The sequence below is a fragment of the Pseudophryne corroboree genome, chromosome 2, assembly GCF_028390025.1.
Source record: "Pseudophryne corroboree isolate aPseCor3 chromosome 2, aPseCor3.hap2, whole genome shotgun sequence".
Lineage (NCBI taxonomy): Eukaryota > Metazoa > Chordata > Amphibia > Anura > Myobatrachidae > Pseudophryne > Pseudophryne corroboree.
This window is the reverse complement of record NC_086445.1, coordinates 863,820,313-863,840,593: the sequence shown is the minus strand read 5'-3', so window position 1 is coordinate 863,840,593 and position 20,281 is coordinate 863,820,313. Positions and strand designations below refer to the sequence as shown.

At 46.9% G+C, this 20,281-nt stretch overlaps 1 protein-coding gene across 2 annotated transcripts in view; it reads right to left on the bottom strand.

Annotated features, from left to right (window-relative positions):
• BLTP2 (bridge-like lipid transfer protein family member 2) overlaps positions 1-20,281 on the bottom strand; it is a 177,109-nt gene that overhangs the window by 133,225 nt on the left and 23,603 nt on the right. For both annotated transcript variants that reach the window (XM_063955868.1, XM_063955869.1), the window contains exons 8-11: positions 19,706-19,811; positions 13,844-13,968; positions 13,459-13,526; positions 4,496-4,641 (exon numbers count right to left, since the gene is read on the bottom strand). In XM_063955868.1, coding sequence (XP_063811938.1) covers positions 4,496-4,641; positions 13,459-13,526; positions 13,844-13,968; positions 19,706-19,811 — 445 coding nt within the window. The remainder of the gene's footprint in view (positions 1-4,495; positions 4,642-13,458; positions 13,527-13,843; positions 13,969-19,705; positions 19,812-20,281) is intronic.

The following is a 20,281-nucleotide window of genomic DNA, read 5'->3' as shown; positions in this document are numbered from 1 at the left end:
ACAGTGACTGGTTTAAATGTTGTAACTAACTGGAGATTTGATCTGCCCAGGGCAGATTAACTGCAGGGACCATCACAGGAGGTCCCATAGGGGGAGTAAGTTTAGTTACAAGCGTAGTCAATATAGAGGAAAATGTAGCCCAAGGTGGGTAATTTTGAACCCCCGTTGCCACTATTCCACTGGGGGGTAGGGAACCCCCAGAATCTGAACTCTCTGCTGTCAAGTTTTCCTCAAACATGCCTGCAGCGTCACCTCCACACACTGTGGGATCAGCTCCAGCTCTGTTGCCCCAATGTCTGTAGCTGACATAGCCAAAAGCACAATCTCAGGCAACACAGTACAATATCAGCAGCAATACACCTGACAAGCTTATATATATTCCGCAAACAGGGAATTCAAGAGGTATATGGTGACTAAAGATCACAAAGAAACATACACAATGAGTATATCTTGTGAGACGCCTATATCAGATAATAAACCTGACGCACTGAGCCCCCTCAGGTCATAGAATATAGGGATAGCAATCTGAGTGAGACACACAAAATGGAGGTCACAGCAGCTACATTCACACACATATAGTCACAATGTACAATGCAGAAATTATGACATGCAATAAAACTGCACTGGACTAGCAATACAAAGTAATACTCAGTATAGCTATATAATTAGTAGATATATCAATGCACAGTAAAGACTGGATGTATATCACAGGGTACTTGTACTATATAACCCTGACCAAATGCACCGTTTCTTAACTAACACTGTCAACAGACATGTAGAATACTTAAGTGTCTTGTAAAATGTGCAGCGCTGACATGCAGGCGGCTTTACAAAGGAGTATTTGCCCAAACAGTCCCAGGTACTGTGCTGCTCTGTGTAATGGCGCCCAAACACTGACTGGGAGTGAGGGAGAGAGATATATGCAGCTCCAGGGCTGGAACATTACCGTAAATGGTGCCCTGGGGCTGGGGGAGGGCTACAGGTCTAAGCCTTATCCCCCTGCTGGACCTCACCACTGGTACTATAGGCTGTAATAAAAATGCTTTTTATGAGGAAAAAACCGACCTGTGCCCTTGCCCTGGTGGTTTAGTACAGTCCCTGCTCGACCACAGTGTCCATGCCAGCGAGCGGCCCGCCTCCCAACGGCCGCGCCGGACCGCAATTTCAGCGGGACCCGTCTAGGGGACCCACTTACCTCCTCCCTGAGTGCGGCCACGTGATCCAGGAGAACTTCGTCGAGTGTGTGACTAACGAGGAGCAAACCGGAGCCTCCGCTGTAAGTACCCGGCAACCATGGCGCGGGAGTATACAGCGCCGCTGGCGGAGGTGATGGCGCTGCAGCAGGAGATGTCAGACTGAAGTCTTCGATCTTCGCTTAGAAAAGCTCTCTAAGGGCTCTCCAGCAGCCCACCTGTTGTATGCCTGCTTACTGCATGGCACCAACTACAAAACTGAGCTCCTGTGCTCGGAGGTGGGGTTATAGAGGAGGCTGCGCTATGCATCTTGGGAACAGTCAAAGCTTTGAGCCTGTTGGTGCCTCGGATCAAGATCCTACTCTACACCCCAATGTTATTCCCTGTGGAGCCGCCCAGTGTACCCCACAGCAGAAACAGAAAGTACCCTATCAGCGCAGAAAGCTGGTGGTCCCATTACCCTGGGTGAATTACCCTCTGGCGTATTAAAGGCGACTACACAAGGATGGTGGTGGTAGTGGTGGTCTTTTGCTAATAATACAAACTGGATGGGGCGGGCTAGGGGTGCTGCGGAGCCTAACTTTCTGCAATCACTCAAAGGGGGTCATTTAGATTGCATATGAGACCACTGGTACAGATTTTTGGTAGTTTGTCCAAGCGCAAGACCCGTTCTGTGAGTGTGCAAGTGGGTCCTGCGGCATAGGTCACACGTCTGCATCAGATCGCCATTGATTGACCGTCTAATGCCATTTCACTTGCGTATCCTCCAAAGCGGTTAAGCTTGATTTGAAAAATCGTTGGGGAGGAGCACCGTCGAACTCCAGCTTGTAGCCCTGAGAAATTAGGTCCTTGACCCAGGTATCCTGGCAGGAACTCTCCCAATCACGGCTGAAGTGAGGCAGTCGAGCGCCCACCTCGAGATTCCCTCGAGGTGGGTGGGCACAGTCATGCTGAGGACTTAGTGGAAGCAGAACTGGTGCTCTGTTCCTGATAAATGGTCTTGTCTTACCTCTGATGCCTCTAGCCGCATTGGAGGCACCTCTGGCCCTAGATCGAAATCTGTTAGACCGAAAGGACTGAACAGATGGCCCCGGGTAGGAACGCCTAGCCGGTGGGGCCCCAAAGGGGAGAAACATGGATTTCCCCGCAGTAACCTTAAAAATCCACGTATCCAACTCAACCCCGAAGAGCCATTTTCCAGAAAAGGGGAGAGATTCCACACTGCGCTTGAATTCTGCGTCCGCTAGCAATTAACGCAACCACAAGGCCCTGGGCGCCGACACTGCCATGACAGAGGTCCTAGCATTAATATTGCCCATCTCCTTGAGCGAGTTGTGCTTCAGGAGAGTCACCGTAGTGACCAGAGGCATATCGCCGTAGATGCCCTCCTGAATTTGAGAAGCCCACGTATGAATGGCATGGGTCATCCAGCAACCCGCTATGACCGGCCTTTGCGATACACCTGCTGCTCTGTAGATAGGCTTTAGTGTAGTATCTATTTTTCTGTCCCCAGGGTCCTTTATGGTAAAAGAGCACGGGGCAGCAGCACCGCCTTTTTAGACAGTCGAGAGACTGATACGTCAACCCCCGGGGGTTCTTCCCAGAATTTTCTACATTCAGGAGCAAATGGGAAAGTGTGCAAAAATCTTTTTGACACTTGGTATTTTTTGTCTGGATTTTTCCAGGCTAACTTAAACAGGTCATCTAACTCTGCAAAATCATGGAAAGTGACATTAGGCTAGTTCGGTGTAAAGAAAAACGACTGCTGTGACGCAGTGTCCTCTAGAGGGAGTTTTAACACGTCCCGTATAGCCAGAATGAGGGGTTCAATACCCTGAGCAGAAGTGGAATCCCTACTAACGGGACACACGTTCTACCCATCCTCTTGTATAGCATCATCTGAATCAGAGAGTAGAGTAGGTAAACCACGCTTTTGTGGTCCTGAGTTAGAGAGGGTGGGGGGTGGGGGGGCTGTGTGACATCTGCCCTGGCAACTAGGTCTGCAATAGCCTGCTGTAGTAGCTGAGTTTTTTTGACCATTAGCTCTGAGTTGTGATGACATATCAGACATCATAGTTTTAATGGAACCTAGCCAGAAAGGCTCTTAACCCTCTCCCCCAGCCCACTCACTGAGTTGTGAAGATTGTCTGCATTGTTCACGATACAGAATCATATAAGGGAGAGATCTGGTGTGGCATACACTGCATAGTGTGTGTTTACCATGTTCACAGTAAAGCACGATTACATACACATACACACAGACAAGTAATAACTTAGCAAGCCTGCCCTTACTGTATGTGAGAGGGGGATAGAGAAAGGAGACCAGCACACCCCAGCTACACAGCCCCAGTGAGGACGTAAGCTGTTATATCACAGTGAAACACCGATGATTACTGTCCTTTACAGAACACAGATTGTGTATAACAGCGGCTCTCCCCCATTGCTACACCCTGTACCAGTTTTCCAGCGTTTTCCGAGTGTCTGCAGGAGCGATGTGTGCCTGCTGCTGCAGTAAGCAGAGGAAGGCGCCAAAATACCGCTGGTCCCACTCTGAGGTAGCTCCACCCCCCTCCAATGGCGCCGGAGCTGCAGTGTTTTTTATACTGGCAATGTCTCCCAAATAGCTTAAAAACATCACACAAGTGCTAGTTTAAGCAACCGCTAGCCAGCGTACACAGGGGGCTATAGCGGGTCCCCCCCCCAAGGAGGGTACTGTATGCCTCATCTGCGTGTCAGCCACACCATTAACTGTTGTCACCTTCAGGCTATTGTTAAGGGTGTGCGGCGTGCTGCGATTACGACAGTTAAGGTGCAGTGCCCCGCTGTACAAACAACCTCTCAGGGCGGTGGTCCTGCAGCGGGGAAGCAGCTCTGACACCTCGCAATGCCGGTGACCATCCTCCCCCTAACTCCCATGGTGCAGGTATGCTGTTGCCCAAACAGAATACCGAAAATAACAAAGATTGAAAAAGAAACTGAAGAAAACTCTATGGAGCTCCAGAGTGTGCATCCTCTCCTGGGGGAACTTTTTTCTAAACTGCTTGTGGGAGGGAGCATAGAGAGGAGGAGACAGCACACCAAGTGAAGAAATTTAAAGTGAACCGGCTCCTTTGCACCCCTTCTATACCCCATTGTACTAAGTCTCCCCAATATCCCTTATGGATGCTAGAGAAACTAAAATTTACAATTCGAAGTTGACAAAATTATGAACTGTTCAATGACTTGTTCCATGTGTGTGTTAAAAGAGCAGGATTTTATATTTATAATTTGAATTCAAATTAATCAATTTAAATAAAACTTACCGATTATTTTTGGTTGAGGCTTTCGAGTCCCTCTGTATATACTGACCCAACTCCAGCAAGCTGAACCAATGAGAGAACTCCTGATGGCGGTAGTGAACGATACAAGTATTAAGAGCCACATTACTCTGAACATCAATAGAGGTGACCTGATGAACGGAACATAAAATTACATTGAAAGCTATTTCCTGGTATTAACAATGCCAAAATATTAACAGACAAAAAAAAACAAACCCAAAAACATTTTTTTTTTTAATCATAGAATTTTCTAGTTACAACATTTAGGTTAGTTGCTCAAAAAATATTTAAATTCCAAATGTAATGTTTAATCCCAGTTGAAATAATGGGGAAAAAAATTATGTGACAGTTTACAGCAATGTCTGTAGATGTTCTGAAAAAAAAAAAGAAAGGGCAATGCTGAAATCCACCACTCTCTACTATATCAATAGTAGGTGCAGTGATGTACAGTGCATACAGAAAGTATTCACAGCGCTTCACTTTTTCCACATTTTTTGTTATGTTACAGCCTTATTCCAAAACGGAATAAATTCATTTTTTCCCTCAAAATTCTACACACAATACCCCATAATGACAACATGAAAAAAAAATGTAGTAAATTTTTGCAAATGACAAAAAACTATGAAATCACATGTACCTAAGTATTCACAGGGCTTTCCCATGAAGCTCAAAATTGAGCTCAGGTGCATCCTGTTTCCACTGATCATCCTTGAAATGTTCCTACAGCTTAACTGGAGTCCACATGTGGTAAATTCAGTTGATTGGACATGATTTGGAAAGGCACACACCTGTCTATATAAGGTACCTCACTTGACAGTGCATGTCTGAGCACAAACCAAGCATAAAGTCAAAGGAATTGTTTGTTGACCTCCGAGACAGGATTGTCTCAAGACACAAATCTGGGGAAGGTTACAGAAAAATATCTGCTGCTGAAGATCCCAATGAGCACAGAGGCCTCCATCATCCATAAATGGAAGAACCACCAGGACTCTTCCTAGAGCTGGCCGGCTGTCTAAACTGAGCGAACGGGGTAGAAGAGCCCTAGTCAGGGAGGTGACCAAGAACCCGATGGTCACTCTGTCAGAGGTACAGCATTCCTCTGTGGAAAGAGGAGAACCTGCCAGAAGAACAACCATCTCTGCAGCAATCCACCAATCAGGCCTGTATGGTAGGGTGGCCAGACAGAAACCACTCCTTAGTAAAAAGCACATGCAGCCCGCCTGGAGTTTGCCAAAATGCACCTGAAGAACTCAGACCATGAGAAACAAAATTGTCTGGTCTGATGAGACAAAGATTGAACTCTTTGGCGTGAATGCCAGGCGTCATGTTTGGAGGAAAGCAGGCACCGCTCATCACCAGGCCAATACCATCTCTACAGTGAAGCATGGTGGTGGCAGCCTAATGCTGTGGGGAAGTTTTTCAGCAGCAGGAACTGGGAGACTAGTCAGGATAGATGGAAAGATGAATGCAGCAATGTACAGAGACATCCTGGATGAAAACATTCTCCAGAGCGCTCTTGACCTCAGTCTGGGGTGACGGTTCATCTTTCAGCAGGACAACAATCCTAACTAAGCACACAGCCAAGATATCAAAGGAGTGGCTTTAGGACAACTCTGTGAATATCATTGAGTAGCCCAGCCAGAACACAGACTTTAATACGATTGAACATCTCTGGAAAGATTTGAAAATGGCTGTGCACAGACGCTTTCCATCCAACCTGATGGAGCTTGAGAGGTGCTGCAAAGAGGAATGGGCGAAACTGCCAAAAGATAGGTGTGCCAAGCTTGTGGCATCATATTCAAAAAGACTTGAGGCTGTAATTGCTGCCAAAGGTGCATTAACAAAGTACTGAGCAAAGGCTGTGAATACTTATGTACATGTGATTTCTTAGTTTTTAATTTTTCATAAATTTGCAAAAATCTCAAAAAAAACTCCACACACATTGTCATTATGCGGTATTGTGTGTAGAATTTGAGGGAATTTTTTTTATTTATTCCATTTTGGAATAAGGCTGTAACATAACAAAACGTGTAAAAAGTGAAGCACTGAGTACTTTCCAGATGCACTGTAGGTGGCCAGCTTAATCATAATAAGGGAGCAGTGCGAGTGACACGTCACACAGTCACCAGCATCCCCATAGGCATACAGGGCAAACATACATCTTGATTTGATTAATTGCTTTTTGGTGGCTCCAAAGAACATCCCTGCTGTATGGATACAGAGGGGGAGATCTAGCATATCTTGGAGAGATGAAGCAAACATATGGCTGAGACTGCCAGATCAGAAATATTTTACAATATTGAGGCTACATCCAAAGGCATCGCATATATATATATATATATATATATATATATATATATATATATATATATATATATATATATATATATATATATATATATATATATATAAAAAAAAAAGTTTGTCGGAATCAGACTGCATGCACAAAGCCAACTGCTCAGTCTAAGATTCCAGAGCCTTGTTTAACCAGGCAATAGCCAATGATGGACGTAAAGAAGCTCCTGTGAAAGAAAAAATAATATTTTAAACCCATCGGTAAATCTTTTTCTCCTAGTCCGTAGAGGATGCTGGGGACTGCGTAAGGACCATGGGGTATAGACGGGCTCCGCAGGAGACATGGGCATTCTAAAGACTTTAGGATAGAATGGGAGTGCACTGGCTCCTCCCTCTTTGCCCCTCCTCCAGACCTCAGTTAGAGAAACTGTGCCCAGAGGAGACGGACAGTACGAGGAATGGATTTTTGTTAATCTAAGAGCAAGATTCATACCAGCCCACACCATCCACACCGTATAACCTGGAATATACGTAACCAGTTAACAGTATGAACAAAACAGTGTCAGCCAACGACTGATCTTAACTGTAACATAACCCTTATGTAAGCAACAACTATATACAAGTCTTGCAGAATTTTGTCCGCACTGGGACGGGCGCCCAGCATAGTCTACGGACTAGGAGAAAAAGATTTACCGGTAGGTTTAAAATATTATTTTCTCTTACGTCCTAGAGGATGCTGGGGACTCTGTAAGGACCATGGGGATTATACCAAAGCTCCAAACCGGGCGGGAGAGTGCGAATGACTCTGCAGCACCGATTGAGCAAACATGAGGTCCTCATCAGCCAGGGTATCAAACTCGTAGAATTTTGCAAAAGTGTTTGAACCCGACCAAGTAGCCGCTGGGCAGAGCTGTAAAGCAGAGACTCCTCGGGCAGCCGCCAAAGAAGAGCCCACCTTCCTAGTGGAATGGGCCTTTACAGAATTAGGTACCGGCAATCCAGCCGTAGAATGAGCCTGCTGAATCGTGTTACAGATCCAGCGAGCAATAGTCTGCTTAGAAACAGGAGCGCCAACCTTGTTGGCCGCATACAGGACAAACAGAGATTCTGTTTTCCTAATCCGAACTCTGCTCTATCCACATGGAAAACGAGATAGGGGCTCTAATGAGACAAGGCCGCCAATTCGGACACCCGCCTTGCAGATGCCAAGGCCAACAACATGACCACCTTCCAAGTGAGAAACTTTAAATCAACCGTTTGCAGAGGCTCAAACCAGTGAGATTTTAGGAACTGTAACACTACGTTAAGGTCCCATGGCGCCACTGGGGGCACAAAAGGGGGCTGGATGTGTAGCACTCCCTTTACCAAAGTCTGGACTTCTGGGAGAGAAGCCAATTCTTTCTGGAAGAATATAGATAGGGCCGAAATCTGTACCTTAATGGAGCCTAACTTTAGGCCCATATCCACTCCTGTCTGTAGAAAGTGGAAAAACCGGCACAAATGGAAATCTTCTGTAGAAGCATTCTTGGCTTCACACCAAGAAACATACTTCCTCCAGATACGGTGATAATGTTTTCGCTGTCACCTCCTTCCTAACCTTTATCAGAGTAGGGATGACTTTTTCCAGAATACCCTAACCGCGGTAAGTCTTGGAACACGCAGGGCCCCTGCTGCAACAGGTCCTCCCTGCGAGGAAGAGGCCATGGATCTTCTGTGAGCAGTTCCTGAAGATCTGAATACCAGGCCCTTCGAGGCCAATCTGGAACAATGAGTATTGTCTGCACTCTGTTTCGTCTTATGATTCTCAATATTTTTGAGATGAGAGGAAGAGGAGGGAATTCATAGACCGACTGAAACACCCATGGTGTCACCAGGGCGTCCACCGCTACTACCTGAGGGTCCCTTGACCTGGCACAATACCTCCAAAGCTTGAGGCGTGACGCCATCATGTCTATTTGAGGAAGTCCCCAAAGACTTATTATTTCTGGAAAAACGTCTTGATGAAGTCCCCACCTCCTGGATGGAGATCGTGTCTGCGGAGGAAGTCTGCTTCCCAGTTGTTCACTCCCGGAATGAATACTGCTGACAGAGCGCTTACGTGATTTTCTGCCCAGCGCAAAATCCAGGTGGCTTCCGCCATCGCCACTCTGCTCCTTGTCCCGCCTTGGCGGTTTACATGAGCCACGGCTATGACGTTGTCTGATTGAATCAGAACCGGTAGGTCGCGAAGAATATTCTCCGCTTGTCGTAGGCCGTTGTACATGGCCATCAATTCCAGTATGTTGATGTGTAGACAAGACTCCTGGCTTGACCACAGTCCCTGAAAATTCCTTCCTTGTGTGACTGCTCCCCATCCTCAGAGGGTCGCGTCCGTGGTCACCAGAACCCAGTCCTGAATGCCGAACCTGCGACCCTCTAGAAAGTGAGCACTCTGCAGCCACCACAGGAGAGACACCCTGGCCCTGGGGGACAGGGTTATTTTCTGATGAATGTGAAGGGGGACCCGGACCACTTGACCAGAAGGCCCCACTGAAAAGTTCTTGCATGAAACCTGCCGAAGGGGATGGCCTCGTAGGTCGCCACCATTTTCCCTAGTATTCGAGTGCATTGATGGACAGACACTCTTTTTGGTTTTAACAGGTCTCTGACCATGTTCTGGAGTTCCTGGGCTTTTTCCATCGGGAGAAAAACCCTCTTTTGTTCTGTGTCCAGAATCATGCCTAAGAAAGACAGCCGAGTCGTTGGAACCAACTGTGACTTTGGTAGATTTAGAATCCAGCCATGTTGCTGTAGTACTCTCAGGGAGAGTGACGCGCTTTTCTGCAACTGTTCCTTTGATCTCGCTTTTATCAGGAGATCGTCAAAGTACGGGATAATTGTGACTCCTTGCCTGCGCAGGAGCACCATCATTTCCGCTATTGCCTTGGTGAACACCCACGGGGCCATGGAAAGCCCAAACGGCAACATCTGAAACTGGTAATGACAGTCCTGTACCGCGAATCTCAGGTATGCCTGATGAGGAGGATATATGGGTAAGTGAAGGTATGCATCCTTTATGTCTAGTGACACCATAAAATCCCCCCCTTCCAGGCTGGAGATAACTGCCCTGAGCGATTCCATCTTGAACTTGAACCTTTTTAAGTACAGGTTCAGGGATTTTAAATTTAGAATGGGTCTGACCGAGCCATCCGGTTTCGGGACCACAAATAGGGTTGAATAGTACCCTTTTCCCTGATGTATTAGGGGAACCTTGATAATCACTTGCTGTTGACACAGCTTTTTGAATTGCCGCTAAAACGATCTCCCTCTCTGGGGGAGAAGCTGGTAAAGCCGATTTGAAGAATCGGCGAGGAGGCACGTCTTCGAATTCCAGCTTGTAGCCTTGGGATACTATTCCCATCGCCCAAGGATCCACGTCCGACTGACCCCAGACGTGGCTGAAGAGTCGAAGATGTGCCCCCACTCATATATAAGACTGCGTCTTTGATGTGACCTAAGGTCAACAAAATGGTATCCCTCTCTAGGGTATCAATATCAGCTGACAAGGTATCTGTGTGTATTGGAGACGGTAGCACCACCTTCTTGGATAAGCGCGTTAAAGCCTTGTCCACCCTGGGCGTGTATTCCCACCGTACCCTGTCATGTGCAGGGAAAGGATACGCCATAAGAATTCTCTTGGGAATCTGCAGGTTTTTTTGTCTGGAGTTTCCCAAGCTTGTTCAAATAATGCGTTCAGCTCATGAGATGGGGGAAATGTTACCTAAGGTTTCTTTTCCTTAAACCTGTGTACCCTCGTGTCAGGGACAGAGGGGTCATCAGTGATATGCAAAACATCTTTTATTGCAATAATCATATAATGAATACTTTTGGCCACCCTTGGGTGTAACCTTGCATCATCGTAGTCGACACTGGAGTCAGAATCCGTGTCGGTATCAGTGTCTGCTATTTGGGATAGGGGACGTTTTTGAGACCCTGAAGGGCCCTGTGACACAGTTAAAGCCATGGATTGACTCCCTGCTTTTTCCCTGGACTCTCCTTTGTCCAATCTCTTATGTAATAAAGACACATTTGCATTTAAAACATTCCACATGTCCAACCAATCAGGTGTCGGCGTTGCCGACGGAGACACCACAATCATCTGCTCCACCTCCTCCTTAGATGAGCCTTCCGCTTCAGACATGCCGACATCCCCACACACTCAGGGATATATCTATATGGAGACAGTTCCCCCAATAAGGCCCTTTGGAGAGACAGAGAGAGAGTATGCCAGCACACACCCAGCGCCACCAGACCGGAATAAAATCCCAGTAGTACAGCGCTTTTATAGTAATATAAATATATATATATATATATATATATATATATATATATATATATATATATATATATATATATATATATATATATATATATATATATATATATATATATATATATATACACACACACACACACATATACACACACACACACTTCACTGCGCCATTTACATGTGCCCCCCCCCCCCTCTCTTTTATGCCCCCTGTAACCGTGCTCAGTAGGGGAGAGTCCGGGGAGCCAGCTTCAGCAGTGTGCTGTGGAGAAAATGGCGCTGGTTAGTGCTAGAAGGATCAAGCCCCGCCCCCTCACCGGCGGGCTTCGGTCCCGCTCAAATTATTTATACTGGCGGGGGTTTATTAATATACTGCCTCTGCAGTATCTATTTTATATGCCAGTGTCCCTTGAGGTTAATAATGTTGCCCAGGGCGCCCCCCCTGCGCCCTGCACCCGTACAGTGCCTGTTGTGTGTGATCTGTGTGGGAGCAATGGCGCGCAGCGTTACCAATGCGCGTTACCTCAGTGAAGATCATGAAGTCTTCTGCCGCCTTTGAAGTCTTCTTTCTTCTCATACTCACCCGGCTTCTATCTTCCGGCTCTGTGAGGAGGACGGTGGCGCGGCTCCGGGACGAACGGCGAGGGTGAGACCTGCGTTCCGACTCCCTCTGGAGCTAATGGTGTCCAGTAGCCTAAGAAGCAGAGCCTATCATTTAAGAAGGTCTGCTTCTCTCTCCTCAGTCCCACGATGCAGGGAGCCTGTTGCCAGCAGTGCTCCCTGAAAATAAAAAACCTAACAAAAGTCTTTTTCAGAGAAACTCAGGAGAGCTCCCCTGCAGTGCACTAAGTCACCTCTGGGCACAGGATCTAACTGAGGTCTGGAGGAGGGGCATAGAGGGAGGAGCCAGTGCACACCCATTCTATCCTAAAGTCTTTAGAGTGCCCATGTCTCCTGCGGAGCCCGTCTATACCCCATGGTCCTTACGGAGTCCCCAGCATCCCCTAGGACGTAAGAGAAAATAGATTTGAGCAAAGCTTCATTCTCTGTATCACACTAAGTAGGATATCCAATTACCGGTGAATTAACATCGGGTTCGGACTTTTTCCGATGTTTCACCGTTTTTTGTTTTTTTGTTTTTTTACAGGCTATTCAATATGGATTGCACGTAAAAAAAACAAAAAAAACAAACAAAAAAAAAAAACAAAAAAAAAATGACCTCATGAAAACACACAGGTTCAGTGAAACCTATGTGTTGTCACGTGAAAATGGGTCTGTTTCCGGGGAACCGCAGCAACCAGAGTGTTCCGCACCTGCCGCAGTAGCGGCAGGCCGGGACTGCAGGGAGGGTGCCACATCCTAGGAACCGGCACTGATGGCGCTTAACCCCGGCGGGGAAGCCGGGGCAGCGCCACCCCCGAATCCCCCACCCCCAGCCACATGGGGAGCGGACATGTGACCGGAGGTAGCCAGAACTGCAGTGCTGCACCGGGAGCTGTCAGGAGCCAGCACCCGGTGCAGCATCAGGTACCCCCCGATATGTTGTTGCACGTATCGCCTTATCGAGGCTAATTAGATAGCCCCCGGCAGGACAATTAGCCCCGGTAAATTACTAACTGGATATCCCCCTGCAACACAGCCTGCGAAACAGAAGGACCAGTAGCTTTCAAAAGCCTGGGGATAGGAGGCATCTCCCAACGAAAAGTGTCCTCATCTAAGAACGGACAGACCAATTTAAACCGCCTTGGAACCTGAAGGCATCTGTCAGATTTAGCCAGGCTTCTGTCAGTGTATCCTCAAAATTAGAAAATGGCGGAAATGTAAGTACCCATTTCTTTTTACGTTTAAACAGAGAAGACGAGGTACCTACCTCCGAATCCTCTGCCTTCTGAATGTTTAAGAAACACATTTCTTTTTATGCTTAAACAGAGAAGACGAGGTAACTACCTCTGAATCCTCTGCCTCCTGAATGTTTAAGCAGCAACAAACATACTGCTATACTCCACAGGCACTAGGAAACAACTAAAGCTTCAGGGAAGTGGGAGGGGTTATGTTGGATGATGGAGACAATCAGAATAGTCTTCTATTGCCTACTTCTGTGGACCAACCCCCTTAATACAGCTTCAGCTTGCAGTGTCCCCCAGATAGGATGTGTGGAAAATTCTTGTTAATTGTTTGATCACGTAAAGAGCAACAGCACCTTAGCATAAGTTGTGTGCTGGGTATCTTACATAATTACATTTTAATAATTGCAAAATAAAACGGTTTTAATGTTCCTTTGCAAAATGTATACATCATGACAGAAAGTATCCAAACAGTCATTCTAAACCCAACCTCTCACCTGCATACTGGCTTTCAAGTGATTCAAACAGATGATCCTTTGTCGACTCTGTGACAGTAGTAGACCATCTGGAAAGTTCACAGACAATGTTATATTAGGTTACACAGCTACAGTAGGCCCCTGACCCATCAACATAGCTTTATAATAGATTTATCACAGGTCCGTTTGCAACAGTTTTTTTTATTGTAGCTATGGACAGAATATCCAACAAATAGGATTCTTCATTAAACATAAGAGTCTATTCCTTGTACAATGACAAGTTCAGATACAGTAGATTAATACTTTGATAAGACTATGCTTGCAAATGCTTTTATTTTAAGTTCTCTATGCCAGTACAAATTTCCACTCCTAGCACTAGTTCAGCTGTCAATCTCAGATATATTACCTTCAATTAGGAGTTCAGAGCTCATCTGTGCCAGTTCTGAGTTGCCAATGAACTTTCGCATGGGCAACTGATCCTCCTCCCGCATATAGAAAAACTGCAGCAGTTTGAGAGTCCAGTTTAAGTGCCTAGAAATAAGCAGAGGGTTGAATCCTGTAAATTAAGTGAACTAAGGGGGTAATTCCAAGTTGATCGCAGCAGGAAATTTTTTAGCAGTTGGGCAAAACCATGTGCACTGCAGGGGGGGTCAGATATAACATGTGCAGAGAGAGTTAGATTTGGGTTGGTTATTTTGTTTCTGTGCAGGGTAAATACTGGCTGCTTTATTTTTACACTGCAATTTAGATTGCAGATTGAACACACCACACCCAAATCTAACTCTCTCTGCACATTGTCAAAGTTGAAAAATATTGCAGTACACACATCACGTACAAACTACACACAGATGGCCTCCGTGCGTGTACTTGTTCTGCCGTGCGTGCGCATATTCGCAGTTTGCGTATGGTCGCTCCCGCGGTCCTGCGCATTAGCGTGTGGTATGAGTATTTACGGTAGAGTTTGTGGACGCATGGAAAAGCTAAAAAAACACATTACATAATTAATCCAAATAGTGCACAATGTACACAGTCTCCCTGCAGGGACAGAACAAGGTTATAAGGTGGTGTTTGGTATCCAGCTGTAGGGTATTTTAAGGGTAATATTCCGGTGTTGGTTGGCAGAAGATCGCACGTTCCTGCGAATAGTTATGTGCAGGAGCAGAATATAGATATAAACTGTATATTAGGTATGCAGCGGGAACCCAGAGGAGACCACCCACAAGTGCATCTTGAACAGACATCGCCCACCTATTCAAACCAACCTATGACCTCTCGTGTACTGTAAATGATCATCCCTGTGTCCAATGGACAAAGATTACAGTATCCATTGTGTTAAGTTTTGGAAGATTGTATAAAAGGAGCCAGCTGCAGGCCTGGTCACACAAGACTCTAAAAGTTATCTATCTAGATGACCGAGGACCAGACTGGGTAGCGCGGCAAAAACCAAACAAGTATGTACCATTGACTGTAGCCATTATTCTTTGTATTGTATTGCTTTGTTATTGTAACCCCCTTTCAGTAATAATATGTTGTGGTGTCGGAACCCAGCATTTTAAATACAAACCGGTGTCGTGTTTTCCTTTCCCTGCTAAGGTTATAATAAGAATTTACTTACCGTCAAACGCAGCCGCGGTAAGTCTTGGAACAGACAGGGTCCTTGCTGGAGCAGGTCCCTTCTTAGAGGTAGAGGCTACGGATCCTCCGTGAGCATCTCTTGAAGTTCCGGTTACCAAGTCCTTATTGGCCAATCCGGAGCCACGAATATAGTGCTTACTCCTCTCCATCTTATCAATCTCAGTACCTTGGGTATGAGAGGCAGAGGAGGGAACCCCTACACTGATTGGTACACCCACGGTGTTACCAGAGCCTTTACAGCTATTGACTGAGGGTCCCTTGACCTGGCGCAATACCTGTCGAGTTTTTCCCAACGGTTTATAATCATGTGGAGGTCTTCTGGGTGAAGTTCCCACTCTCCCGGGTGGAGGTCGTGCTGAGGAAATCTGCTTCCCAGTTGTCCACTCCCGGAATGAATACTGCTGACAGTGCTATCACATGGTTTTCCGCCCAGCGAAGAATCCTTGCAGCTTCTGCCATTGCCCTCCTGCTTCTTGTGGCACCCTGTCTGTTTACGTGGGTGACTGCCGTAATGTTGTCCGACTGGATCAACACCGGCTGACCTTGAAGCAGAGGTCTTGCTAAGCTTAGAGCATTGTATATGGCCCTTAGCTTCAGATATTTATGTGAAGTGATGTCTCCAGGCTTGACCATAAGCCCTGGATATTCCTTCCCTGTGTGACTGCTCCCCAGCCTCGCAGGCTGGCATCCGTGGTCACCAGGACCCAGTCCTGAATGCCAAATCTGCGGCCCTCTAGAAGATGAGCACTCTGCAACCACCACAGGAGGGATACCCCTGTCCTTGGTGACAGGGTTATCCGCTGATGCATCTGAAGATGCGACCCGGACCATTTTTCTAGTAGGTCCCACTGGAAAGTCCTTGCGTGGAATCTGCCAAATGGGATTGCTTCGTAGGAAGTCACCATTTTTACACAGAACCCTTGTGCATTGATGCACTGAGACTTGGCTTGGTTTTAGGAGGTTCCTGACTAGCTCGGATAACTCCCTGGCTTTCTCCTCCGGGAGAAACACCTTCTTTCTGGACTGTGTCCAGGATCATCCCTAGGAACAGAAGACAAGTCGTCGGAACCAGCTGCGATTTTGGAATATTGAGAATCCAATCGTGCTGCCGCAACACTACCTGAGATAGTGCTACACTGACCTCCAACTGTTCCCTGGATCTTACCCTTATCAGGGAATCGTCCAAGTAAAGAATAACTAAAATTCCCTTCCTTCGAAGGAATATCATCATTTCGGTCCTTACTTTAGTAAAGACCCGGGGTGCCGTGGACCATCCCTACGGCAGCGTCTGAACTGATAGTGACAGTTCTGTACCATAACCTGCGGTACCCTTGGTGAGAAGGGTAAAAAAAATTTTTTTGACATGAAGGTAAGCATCCTTGATGTCCCGAGACATCATGTAGTCCCCTTCTTCCAGGTTCGCAATCACTGCTCTGAGTGACTCAATCTTGAATTTGAACCTCTGTATTCAAAGATTTTAGATTTAGAATCGGTCTCACCGAGCCGTCTGGCTTCGGTACCACAATAGTGTGGAATAATACCCCGTTTCCTTTTGCAGGAGGGGTACCTTGATTATCACCTGCTGGGAATACAGCTTGTGAATGGCTTCCAAAACTGCCTCCCTGTCAGAGGGAGACGTCGGTAAAACCGACTTTTGTAAACGGCGAGGGGGAGACGTCTCGAATTCCAATTTGTACCCCTGAAATATTACCTGAAGGATCCAGGGGTCTACTTGCGAGTGAGCCCACTGCGCACTGAAATTCATTGAGAACGGGCCCCCACCGTGCCTGAGCTTGTAAAGCCCTAGCATCATACTGAGGGCTTGGCAGAGGCGGGAAAGGGTTTCTGTTCCTGGGAACTGGCTCATCTCTGTAGCCTTTTTCCTCTCCCTCTGTCACGAGCAGAAAAGAGGAACCTTTTGTCCGCTTGCCAAGAAAGGACTGCGCCTGATAATACCGCGTCTTATTTTGAGAGGCGACCTGGGGTACAAACGTGGATATCCCAGCTGTTGCCGTGGCCACCAGGTCTGAAAGACCGACCCCAAATGCCTTTTTTAAGGCAATACTTCCAAATGCCGTTTGGAATCCGCCTCACCTGACCACTTTACTGGTAGAATTGGACAACGCACTTATACTTGATGCCAGTCGGCAATATTCCGCTGTGCATCTCGCATATATTTTAAATGCTCTATAGGCAATAATATACTGTCCTTATCTAGGATATCAATATTTCCAGTCAGGGAATCCGACCACGCCAACCCAGCACTGCACATCCAGGCTGAGGCGATTGCTGGTCGCAGTATAACACCAGTATGTGTGTAAATACATTTTAGGATACCCTCCTGCTTTCTATCAGCAGGATCCTTAAGGGCGGCCATCTCAGGAGAGGGTAGAGCCCTTGTTCTTACAAGCGTGTGAGCGCCTTATCCCCCCTAGGGGGTGTTTCCCAACGCACCCTAACCTCTGGCGGGAAAAGGTATACTGCCAATAACTTTTTAGAAATTATCAATTGTTATCGGGGGGAAACCCACGCATCATCACACACCTCATTTTATTTCTCAGATTCAGGAAAACTACAGGTAGTTTTTCCTCACCAAACATAATACCCCTTTTTGGTGGTACTCATATTATCAGAAATGTGTAAACATTTTCCCTTGCCTCAATCATGTAACGTATGGCCCTATTGGAAATCACGGTTGTCTCTTCACCGTCGACACAGGAGTCAGTATCTGTGTCGGCGTCTGTATCTGCCATCTGAGGTAACGGGCGCTTTAGAGCCCCTGACGGCCTATGAGACGTTTGGACAGGCACAAGCTGAGTAGCCGGCTGTCTCATGTCAACCACTGTCTTTATACAGAGCTGACACTGTCACGTAATTTTCAACAGTACATCCACTCAGGTGTCGACCCCCTAGGGGGTGACATCACTATTACAGACAATCTGCTCCGTCTCCACATCATTTTTCTCCTCATACATGTCGACACAAACGTACCGACACACAGCACACACACAGGGAATGCTCTGATAGAGGACAGGACCCCACTAGCCCTTTGGGGAGACAGAGGGAGAGTTTGCCAGCACACACCAAAGCGCTATAAACTGTATAGGGACAACCTTATAATAAGTGTCTATCCCTTATAGCTGCTTATATATATTTTTAGCCAAATAAGTGCCCCCCCTCTCTGTTGTACCCTGTTTCTGTAGTGCAGTGCAGGGGAGAGTCTGGGAGCCTTCCTACCAGCGGAGCTGTGTGGGAAAATGGCGCCGTGTGCTGAGGAGATAGGCCCCGCCTCCTTCTCGGCGGGCTCTTCTCCCGCTTTTATCTTGAAAACTGGCAGGGGTTAAATACATCCATATAGCCCAGGGGCTATATGTGATGTATTTTTTGCCATAGGAGGTATTTACATTGCTGCCCAGGGCGACCCCCCCAGCGCCCTGCACCCTCAGTGACCGCAGTGTGAAGTGTGCTGGGAGCAATGGCGCACAGCTGCAGTGCTGTGCGCTACCTTAATGAAGACAGGAACGTCTTCTGCCGCCGATTTCTGGACCTCTTCACTCTTCAGCATCTGTAAGGGGGCCGGTGGCGCGGCTCCGGGATCCATCCAGGCTGTACCTGTGATCGTTCCTCTGGAGCTAATGTCCAGTAGCCAAGAAGCCCAATCCACTCTGCACGCAGGTGAGTTCGCTTCTTCTCCCCTTAGTCCCTCGATGCAGTGAGCCTGTTGCCAGCAGGTCTCACTGAAAATAAAAAACCTATTTAAACTTTACTTCTAAGCAGCTCAGGAGAGCCACCTAGCCTGCACCCTTCTCGTTCGGGCACAAAAATCTAACTGAGGCTTGGAGGAGGGTCATAGGGGGAGGAGCCAGTGCACACCACCTGATCCTAAAGCTTTACTTTTGTGCCCTGTCTCCTGCGGAGCCGCTATTCCCCATGGTCCTTACGGAGTCCCAGCATCCACTTAGGACGTCAGAGAAAAGTGTATTACTATCGCATGCATAGCTGATAAGGGTTCACGGTGTATCTTTGGGTGTGTACGCGCTTAGTGTACTTTGTACAGCCAGCACAGCGTTTGTACGCAAAGTACTTACACGGTACGGGACTCTGTACGCTAATGGTGTAATAAGTACGTAGATTGAGGATTAAGTGTAGCGGCCACATCGGCTTCATTTAAAGTGTATGAAATGTCTTTTTAAAGTGTTGCTTTTAGTCCTGTATGTAAATCAGCATTTACAACATGTTGTATCTGCCTCTCCTGCAATGCACATGGGGGGTAATTCCAAATTGATCGCAGTAGGAATTTTGTTAGCAGTTGGGCAAAACCATGTGCACTGCAGGGGAGGCAGATTTAACACGTGCAGAGAAAGTTAGATTTGGGTGTGGTAAAAATAAAGCAGCCAGTATTTACCCTGCACAGAAATAAAATAACCCACCCAAATCTAACTCTTTCTGCACATGTTATATCTGCCTCCCCTGCAGTGCACATGGTTTTGCCCAACTGCTAACAAAATTCCTGCTGCGATCAACTTGGAATTACCCCCATGGTTTTGCCCAAATGCTAACATAGTTCCTGCTGCGATCAACTCAGAATTACCCCCTAAACCCCATCTTCCCCTTCACAACACATTACTATTACCTCTGCTGGCTGTTCATAGAAAGGACCACAGTGCTGCTTTCAAAACCTACATCTAGTTTACAAGGTAATCTTGATATTAGCTGCAGCCACTTAGGTGTGACGTTTTCTGTGAAGACATAGATAACAATATATAGTCAAAAGCATGAATTTGAAAGACACAGCATTGCAGCTTTATTTTTCCAATATTTTAAGGTTATCCATCAAGGAAGCTGACCAAACAAGTAGAAGGAGGGGAGTTGGCTTGCTCCACTATTAGCATATTAACTAAGTGCAAAGTGCTAGTATTTTAGCTGTCACACACACACACACACACACACACACACACACACACACACACACAATAAATAACATTTGAAATAGAAAAACAGAGATACAGTAGTGTTCACTCTAGGCTGTTTTAGCAGGGCGCCGCGCCCTGCCCGTTTTTTAGCAGGCAAAACCCGCCCTGCCCCTTTTGCGGCACCCTGCTAGAACAGCCGCCCGCTCCCTGCCCTCCCGACGTGTATAGATGCCGTGCGCATGCGCGCGGCATCCATTCACGCATTGGGAGAGGGCTGGGGGAAGCCCAGCACCGAC